This window comes from Magnolia sinica, chromosome 8 (genome assembly GCF_029962835.1).
Source record: "Magnolia sinica isolate HGM2019 chromosome 8, MsV1, whole genome shotgun sequence".
Taxonomy (NCBI): Eukaryota; Viridiplantae; Streptophyta; class Magnoliopsida; order Magnoliales; family Magnoliaceae; genus Magnolia; species Magnolia sinica.
Genome location: NC_080580.1, coordinates 69,533,348 through 69,543,383, shown reverse-complemented (window position 1 = coordinate 69,543,383; position 10,036 = coordinate 69,533,348). Strand labels below are relative to the sequence as shown.

Below are 10,036 nucleotides of genomic sequence, written 5' to 3'. Positions count from 1 at the left end.
TGGCTATTCATAACAGTAGGATTTTGAATCCTACTCTCTCAAACGTGCCAATATGGTACATGTATGCGAAGTCTGATGATGCAGGACTATTTGAGCCATCAGATGGGGTCCACGGTTGACCCCACTGATGCTTGGATGCAAATCTGGCCATGATTTATGGTCCAATTGGAATGTGGGCATACTGATCGAACCAGATGTTCCATCCAACATGGCGCACAATTAATTGGACGGCTAGGTACACCATATGGTTGGATTGTGGGGCTGTCAAGTCCAACTGGGTAGTCCTTTGGGACTTATACCAATAGAGTGCTATTAGATAGGCTTATATACTAATCAGTTTGGTACTTATGACTAGTGCATAAACCATATGGCTCCCTTGTGTATCTAATCTAATATGGTTGGTCCATGAGGCATGTTTTGCTTCATTATCAGGCCATCCATCAGATGTTTGAACTTTTTATGTGATGCCATGCCGGTACAATCATTAGGTGGGTCACATTTATGATGGATCCGGTTCGTTTTTCAAAATTTTTAACCGTCCATATTATCCTGGACATAGATCCACCTGTTGCATCTTCTCTGGCTATTTTTAATTTTTAATTTTTAATTTTAATTTTATTTTTTATTTTTTTATTTTTTTATTTTTTAAAATGTTTGCCATACTATTTATTGGATAATGATTCCCTGTATTGAGCTTTGGTTTTTCTTTCCGAAAGTTTGCATATTTTCTTATCTATTAAGATGAACTGAATGACAAATTGAAAATTCGATTTGGTTGTTATATGGGGCCTAAAGTGATGTATCCACACAATGCAACCTGTCTATCAGATTCTTCACCTCAGAAAACACTTGGGACCGAAAACTCGGCCCAATCCAAACTAAGTTGGTCCACAGCAAGGTGAATGATCTAGGTCAGATGAACTCGACCCAATCCTTTAGAAACTGTGTTAGATACTCTCTATAGCTGATGTCTTTGTTTTGATGCACTTTTTGATTTGCATGCTGGATCTTAGGTTTTTGAAAGTTATTTGCAAGGTGGACTGTTAATGTAATCCAACACGTTAGACTCGGGACCTCCTTCATGAGTTTTTATTTAGTGGCTATGACCTTTTGAAATGCCAGGTGTCCACTTTGCAGTTTTGGGCTGATAGCATTTGTAGTTTCATGGGATTTCTGAGGATGGACGTGTGCTTTGACGAAAGACACCGTCGTTGCATAGGCCGAGCGGTCTGCTAAAAAACAGACACTGAAAGTAAGAAACGTTAATTCAAATGGTGCAGGACTGGTTTTTCTTCTGAAGGACCGCTTACAGATATTTTCTGCAGATTTGGAAGAATTATGTTGAAGGATAGGAAGTTGCAAATGGTTCATCTGTTGTTGAAAGCAAACAGAAGGAAGTACTTCAGGTGCTTTGTCACATTTGTTTATCTGTCATATTTCTTATTTCTTTTCTTAAATCATATAATTTATGTATCTTCCTGGCCTTTGCTTTCAGTTGGTGGTAACTGTAAGTACTTGGAGGTGGCAAGTTCTACTTCCAAACAGTCGGCAACCAGAAAGTGGCAGCTATTCAAAAGCAGCTAGCTTCGTTCAACCTTCCAGAAGCCCCTGTTATTGGTGCTTTTAATCCTAAGAAGGAAGATATTGTCCTTGCTCAGTTTAATGCAGATAATTCTTGGAACAGAGCCATGGTAAGATTGACACTCAAGCATCCTTATTTCAACTTGGAATACATTTATAATTGTCAAAAAAAAAAAAGCAGAAGAAAAAGTAAAAAAGCTTGCCAAAACCATAGTTCATCTTATATGCAGTTGAAAATTGGTGGTAGTCACATTCAGTAATTTATATTTCTTGGAGCGTTTATCTCCTATTTGTCCCAGCAACTTGGCTAAACTCTTCTATTTTAGCCAAACCCTTTTCTGAGTAAAATTACAATCTACCTTAACTCTGTGAAGATAATTGTTATTTTATTCTTGTTTTAAATCTTTAGACACGGGACCTCCTTTATGAGTTTTATTTAGTGGCTACGACCTTTTGAAATGCCAGGTGTCGGCTTTACAGTTTTGGGCTGATAGTGTTTGTAGTTTCATGGGATTTCCAAGGACGTGTGCTTTGACAAAAGACAGTCGTTGGGGGTCACGGATTAAGTGAGGGAGGGTAACAGTTTAACAGTTGAGTGAGGCCCTAAATGTGTGGCCCACCTCGATGTATGTGTTGTAGATGCACACCGTACATTCGTTTTTTCATTTGGTTTTTCAGCTCATTTGAGGGCATTATATCAAAATTGAGGTAGATACAAAATCTCAGGTGAATCACAGTAGGGATTTCTGGGGGCCACAGAAGTTTTGGATCAAAATGCTATTCCGTGTTTTCCCTTCATTCAGGTTTTTGTGACCTTATCAACAGATTGGATGATAAATAAACATTAAAGAGGGCCTTAAGAAATTTTTAATGATAAACTTATTGTCCAACTGTATGGTCCAATTTTTAATGGTTCATCTCCATAGTTTTTCTTTTCCTTCACACAAGACAAGGATGCTAATGTTCATTTCATTTTCCATGTTAATAAAGATAATGGCAATTATATTTTGAAATCTATCTTTTACTAACAGAACAATTTACAGGTATATTGCTGTTGGAGATGAACCATTACTCCAAAGCTATGGAGAACGCCCTTTATCGTTGGCGCAGCAACAAATATCCAGTTGGCGCAGCAACAACTACAAGCACATTTTAGATTATCATAACACGCGATGGTCTTAGAACAGACTGCCAAGGTATCTCTAGCTAGCAAATGTGCTTCCTCGAGCCTACTTATTCGGCCAAGCAAATCAATCAAACACCCATAATGCTCGATCTTTGGATCCATCCCAAAATCTCTCTTCATACTAAATTTTGCTGCATATTTTGATCCATTCTCTCTGAAGCTGCTGTTAGTTGTTAGCTGTGGTAGCTGTTTCCTCACTTGCTAAATTTTGCTATTAAATGTGGTAGCTATTTCCTTGACCCATAGCAGGAAATAAAGTAGTCGTGTGATGAAAGTACGACAGACCTTTACAAAAAAATCCGTGATCAATGCAGGTATCCTTTTGAGATTTTAGCAAATGTCTAGCATTTCAATACCTTTGTTAAATTCATTCTGATAAAAGCTTCCTTTGTAGGAATAGGATCATTTGATTGGAGTGTTTTATGGAATGTAAGTTGACCAATTGGATGGTCCAGATTGATCAACTGACCACATGTCCAAATTCAACTCATTGTGCTTGAAGCTCTAACACCATCTTATTTATTTATTGCTTAATTGCCGCTAATTTACTTTGTTTTGCTCTATGGCTGCTACAGGATGATCCTGTTTGTGTTACTGCTCAAGGTGATGGCAAGATTCTTATTACAGATATATGGGTTGATGGTAAGTTTTTACATTCAGGATATCGAATTTGTTGCAATTATTTGGTTCTCATTCTACAAAAAGAAAAAGTTGCATGATAGTTTCAAATGAAGATATTGGGCTAATAGGTATGTAGATCTCAACTAGATAGGCAGTGCAGGTGGATCCTCTCCTGCCAAATAAATCCATTGCATTTCCAGGTATGTGGATGTCGACCAGATAGGCAGTGCTAATAATTTCATTATTTATCTATTTATTTGAAACAAATATATGAATATAATTAGATTGTTCGGACTTCAGATATTTGTGTAGGCCTTGGCACGCTTTCAGGAAGTCACCAACAGATATTGCCAAGAAAAGAAATCTGTATGTCTTGATTCGCCCAACATCTTTCCATATACATTGTTTTATAAAGCAGAATTGTATTAGAAATTGCAGTCTTAATTGAGTATGGAGTCCTGATGTCACTTGTAATCATAATTTGGTTCAGACCAGAAATTAAATAGGAATTCGAGTTGTTAATGGAAATGTGCATCTAGATATTACTTGCCTATAACATTGGACTTGCTCTTGTACAGACATTATGCCGAATGTTTATCATCAATGCTGGCCCTGGTTTTAGGCTGCTGGAGCCAAGTGAAGTCTTTTATCAATACAAAAACCACCTCAAAGATTCATGTACTCTCAATGAGGCTTTTCTTTTATTTGTATTTAATTAATTAATGTTCCATCTTCTAGAAATACTGTGACAATGTGTCTAGCAGTAGTTTTTGACATGCTTCTTTAATTTGGAAGGGCAGGGTTCACAGAGTTTGATGAATATGTTCCCACGGTAACCAATGCTGTAGATTCAAGCTGGAAGAAGTGTCCCATCAAAAGTTCCTGTCTCCTAGAAGTATGCAAGTATATATTAGATTTCATTAGGGAGTTGCAGGCTTTTGCGATTTAATGGTTATATGTTGTTATATGAGGTATCATATTTAGTGGATTCCATTTATGTGCATGTATTTGTCATATGAGGCATCATATAATGCTTTGGCATGGAGTTTTTATTTTCAATATGATTAGACTTTTGTTGGATGAATAGGATTTTTTTTAAACAATCATGTGAATAGGATTTATTTTGTGAATAGAAATCTTATTAAACAATCGTATGAATTATTTTTTGAATAACCATCAAGTGTAAGATTAAAATAAATAAATAAATAAAATTTGATGATATTTTTTTTTGATTTACAGATATTTTAGCGACGGACCAAATCCATCGCTAATTTCTAAATGATGAAGATTAACGACGGATTTGGGTTTGTCACTCTCCTCGTATTAGCGACGGACCTTATCTGTCGCTAATAATTTTAATGACCGGTATTTTTGAATTTTTTTTGCGACAGACCATATCGATCGCAGATTAAGCGCTGGATTTTATCCGTCGAAAAACACGACCCAGTAAACAATAACGGACCAAGCGACGGACAAAATCCGTTGTTTATTTGGTTTTACGACGGATTTGGTCCATCGTATATTTCCGATTTTGGTGTAGTGGGAGTCTTTGGTTACTTAAAAGCAACCAAAGACCTGTGATTATTTTACTTAAGAGTTTTCTGCCGTATTGGAAGGATATACCGATGTGAGTTGGATATCGAGTAAAAGGGACAATAAGTCCACTATAGGGTAGGTATTCACTGTAAGGCCCGTATCCTAGTCCGTACCGTTCCGTAAGCTTCTGCGGTCCTCCCGGTTGAATTCTAGTGACCCTCGACCTGTAACTGGCATTTACGCGCAAACCTAGTCGCATCTCGAACATGTATATTGGCTCGACTAGAAACTTGTACCTTAGCGACAACGCCATTGCCGCGGTTCTAACACCGCGTCTTACGCGCCAATACGATACCCAGGCCAGAAGATATGGGCCCGCGTTTATTTCGAGAAAAACGCTGTGTGTGTGAATTCTAAGAGAATCTCTACAACATATCCCATCAAATAAGTCAAGTACATCATCCATACCCCATGCCACCTCACCCTATCATAAGTACAAGCACCCATTCCCTCTTTTCCCCAAGTCAACTCTCTCTCTCCCCACCCATTCCTGTTTTACACAAAATTCAAACTAACCCATGCCTTCCCATCCACTTTCTTACAACACCCACTCTACCTATCCCTTATCAATCCATCACTTCTCTCTCTCTCTCTCTCTCTCTCTCTCTCTCTCTCTCATTCTTTAACAATTCTCCAAACTCCCAAGAGAAAGCACCCAATGTCCAAACTTTCCCAAAGCCAAGTGTAGCCCACTTTCCTACCCTCTCATCTCCCATCTTAACCCTTCATTCTTCATCAACCTCCATCAAGATCAAAGAGAAGAAGCATAAGAGTCCAAGGAGCTAAAGAAGGAAGCCACATGTGGGTGATCCACCGTTAATTTTCTATTAGAGGGCTCACTTGTGTTGGGACTCATTTTGATGTATGTATTGTAATCTTGATGGGCCCATAGTGGCGAGGTCCCTCCGCTACACATCGTCTCTCTCTCTCTCTCTCTCTCTCTCTCTCTCTCTCTCTCTCTTCCTAATTGTATGGCCCATCTTGAAGTATGTATCATATTCATGCCATCCATGTAGTGGCCCACCTTGCTGGACTGTTCAGCAGACGGGATTGCTGCCCGTCTAGACAGGCTCGGATGTAGGAAAACACAAATGTCAGCTTGATCTAGAATGGATGGGCCACACCACGTGGACCCACCTTGATGTTTACATCATCCACACCGTCCAGATCCCTGGACGGTGGGATCCTTTGACACCGTCCAGACGTCCAGTTGGCTAGACGCTGGATCCCCCCTTTTAAAAAAGAAGAAGATAATATTATAATAATATAATATAATATTATACATATGATGTATGATATACATATATGTATTTGCATGTGGTAGGCCCCATGTGGGACCCACTGGCTGGACGGATTGGCTGGGTATGTCACACTAGCTATATAGCCGCTGAATAATGTCACCAGACCCTGTGGTCCCCACCATCCATCCGTTTTGACAGATGTGGGGCCACACGTGATGTATAGGTATCATCCACACCTTCCAGCGTTCCTGGATGGTAGGGACCTACCTTGGAGTATGTATTGTATATCCACTCCGACCATCTGTCGAGATGGCATGGACCCCACCCATGATATATATGTTTTATCTAAACCGTCCATCCATTTGGTGAACTCGTCCTAAGGCTTGTGAAGAAAAAATAAGATAGATCTGCTACCAAGTGGTCCACGCAGCAAAAGTAGCAGGGGATTAAACATACACCATTGAAACCCCTCCTGGGTCACAGAAGCTTTGGACTAATATGAAATTTGTTTTTCCTCTTAATTCAGGTCTTTATGACCTTATGAACAGACTGGATGGAAAATAAATGTTATGGTGGCCCTATAAATTTTTAATAGTGAAAGTCACTGTCTCCGCTGCTATTTGCGATGTGTTCTAGATGATCTTTGGATCATTATCTCCATTGTTATTTGTGGTTTGGTCCAGATGATCTTTTGATATGATTCATTTTTTGGATAATACTTTAAAATGATCTCTAAAAAAATAGATGAATGATGTAATTGGTGTGGCCCATTTGATGTATTTGAGGCCCACATGATGCGGCCCATTTGATGTATTTGAGGCCCACATGATGCGGCCCATTTGATGTATATGGGCACATTGGTACGACCCATATGATGTGGCCCATTTGATGCATGTTAGCCCATTGGTGCGGCCCGTTGATATGACCCACTTAATGTATATGGGCCCATTGGTGCGGCCCATATGATGTGACCAATTTGATGCATGTTGGCCCATTGGTGCGACCCGTTGATACGGCCCACTTGATGCATATGGGCCCATTGGTGCGACCCATATGATGTGGCCCATTTGATGCATGTTGGCCCATGGGTTGAGGCCCAATGTAATGTAAATAAGGACCATGAGTGGCCCAACGAGACATATGTGAGGCCTTTGTGTGGACCGAATGTGATGTATATGAGGCCCATTACGATGTGAGATTCCACCATAATGTATATAATGATGTTTATGGCGGTCATGCCTTGGGAGTAATGATGGTTTGACGTCCACATTGTAAGAGCAATGATAGTTAAATGTCCTCGTTGTAACTCTCCATAGGGCTCATTGTTAGGCCCATACTTATGGTGTGTAGGCCGTCTAAGCCCATCTTCGTTATGAATAGAGTCCATCACCATATAACATGCTTAGTATAACTCTGATTCATGCTCATACGCATCATATGTATGCTTGATATGAGGAGTGACTGATCATAGTATATGCCTACGGGCAGATTGTTTATGGGCTCCTTGATAGGCAGAGTTGCCCCACATGAGGGCACGATGCACGCAGGATTTCTGCATGACTGATAGTATGATTCATGCACTTTGCATTTGTATGACATGATTGTTGTACGCCCTAACGAAATCAGGGCTGTGGCCTCCACAGGCATATCGTGGATGGCAGGATCAGACACCAAAAATATTGTTACTAGCATCGAGGCGCCATAGATGTCCCTGGGTGAAAATTCCTAAATCCGATGGTACCAAAAGATGACTCCAATGTCGAGACCGAGTGGATACATGAGCGTACGAGGGCCGAATACCAGGAGGCCGCGTCTCCCACTGTGTCGTGGTCGGTTGGAAGGGAGTGTGGCCTTAACCGCTTGAGGGTAGGGGGCATTGCTAGGTTGAGTATGACTAGCTCGTGAATGGGTCCTCTATCGACGTGTCGGATAGGTATTGGCAGATTATTGGCCAGGTAAATAATGAGGTTTCTTACGCTCACTTAGACTACGCGCTTGAGAAAGGGGTAGTGTCATTTGGAGTGTATTAAACCCGATGATTATTCAAAGTGAGAACTGTACTGATATTTGATGCTCTAGTGATAAGTTACATTGATATGATTCGGATGAGGATTGGCATGCTTGAGTTGCATCTCGCATCGCATGGTCTTGATATGGCCGATAACATTCATATCTTGCACCGCATAGCCTTGGTACGGCTGATTGCATTCATGTACTCATTAACATGATTCCACATTACTCTGATATAACATTCTGAGCATGCTCATATTGCGCACACACTTTCACCATCCACTAAGCTTTCTATAAGCTTATGCATGATTGATGAGTGCAGGTGACACTAGGATGTAGCCGTTGCTTAGTTGTAGCAGGAGCATGCAGTCGAGCTTTAGGTGTTTCCATTATTCTTATCTTGTATTTCCCTTCACACGCATTGTATCTTAAAGTTTTTTTTATCATAGTGGATTTTGTGATAGTGTTCTTGTGGTTATTGTTCGTGGGTTATGCTTATGGTTATGCTTATTACGATTCAAAATCATGTTTGAAATCCTCCTTATAGAATCCCAGGATCGGAACCTGGTGTATGGGTGTCGGGAGTCGAGAATGGGGTACTATGGAGGCTGTCGGCATCGAATTTAGTGATTAGGAATTTCGTAAGCCCGGTTTTCGAGTTTGGGGCGTGACATTCACCCTATGAGGTGCAAACATATCTTGGGGATCCAAGAAACAAACCTATATAACTCACTTGACTATAGAGTTTTAGTTTATAGCCTTGGCTGCAACAAGCAAAGAGGCTGATTAGCTAAGGGATTTTTTATTAGAAATTCCTTTTTGTGTAAAGCCTATACCGGCTATGTCACTATATTATGATATTGAAGCCACATTATCTAGAGCCTACAACGGCACTGATAATGGAAAGTCTAAACATATAAGTCTATGACATGATTATGTGAGACAATTGATTTGAGATGGAATCATTCAATTTCCTATGTGAAATCAAGTAATAACTTAGCCGACCATTTTAGCAAACCTCTAACGAGAGATATAGTAAAGGCAACATCTAGAGGGATGTGGTTGAAACTCTTCAACCAAAGTTCCACCAGTGATGGTAACCCAACCTAAAATCTGAAAATCTTTAATTTCGAGTTTAATGGGTAAAAATAAGTTATTGATATATGAAAAGTTTCAACGCTAAAATTATATACAACCTCATCCATAATAGGTAAGTGCCGTGTTACAAAAAGAGGGTTGAGTCGTAGAACTCTTAATGAAATTCAGTCTAAAGGTCAAGTATCTTAATAGTAACGAAGACACTTGAAGGATTTCACTTATGTGAACGTAGAAATGGTGTCGTCTCTCATGAGAGTTGGAGTTTCTCTCGAGATCGTTCATAAAATAGGATGAACACATGACCATTAATTATGCTGAGTAAGATTATGGGAACTCTAATAAACACAAAAGTGAACGTGTGTAATTTTCTTTACTTTGTTATCTAGGAATAACTGGTTCAACGCTATGGCTACTAATAATTTTGATAGAGCTTTGAGATACTAACACCAAGGAAAGATTTAAATTGGAAGATATATTTCTTTATGCATATAAGTTGTTTCTAATCTGGCAAATATTTTTTTGAAAAAATATTTTCAATCAAGTGGGGGATTGTTGTACAAAAATATTAATTAAAAATATTTTAAATAAATAAAAAAACATATAAAAGTATAAGTGTTTTTTGAAAAATAATTCACATTTTAGTGTTTTTGGGAATAGTCCTACATTAAAAAGGAGAAAAGAAAAAATTGAGTTTATATTGAGG

The 10,036-nt window shown here is 39.2% G+C and overlaps 1 protein-coding gene across 4 annotated transcripts; it reads left to right on the top strand.

Moving 5' to 3' along the window:
* Nucleotides 1–2,732: 2,732 nt before the first annotated feature.
* LOC131253399 (uncharacterized) lies at nucleotides 2,733–4,415 on the top strand. 4 transcript variants are annotated; one of them, XM_058254366.1, is made up of 6 exons: nucleotides 2,733–2,777; nucleotides 2,928–3,081; nucleotides 3,343–3,409; nucleotides 3,536–3,588; nucleotides 3,701–3,754; nucleotides 3,967–4,415. In XM_058254366.1, exons 2-6 carry the CDS (start codon nucleotides 3,076–3,078, stop codon nucleotides 4,105–4,107), a joined length of 321 nt encoding a protein of 106 aa, XP_058110349.1. In that variant the 5' UTR covers nucleotides 2,733–2,777; nucleotides 2,928–3,075; the 3' UTR covers nucleotides 4,108–4,415. The 4 variants fall into 4 exon arrangements, 2 of the variants coding, with proteins under 2 accessions (XP_058110349.1, XP_058110348.1); XR_009175149.1 differs by lacking the exon at nucleotides 3,967–4,415 and having other exon boundaries at nucleotides 3,517–3,588; nucleotides 3,701–3,938; XR_009175148.1 differs by lacking the exon at nucleotides 3,967–4,415 and having other exon boundaries at nucleotides 3,502–3,588; nucleotides 3,701–3,938.
* Nucleotides 4,416–10,036: the final 5,621 nt, after the last annotated feature.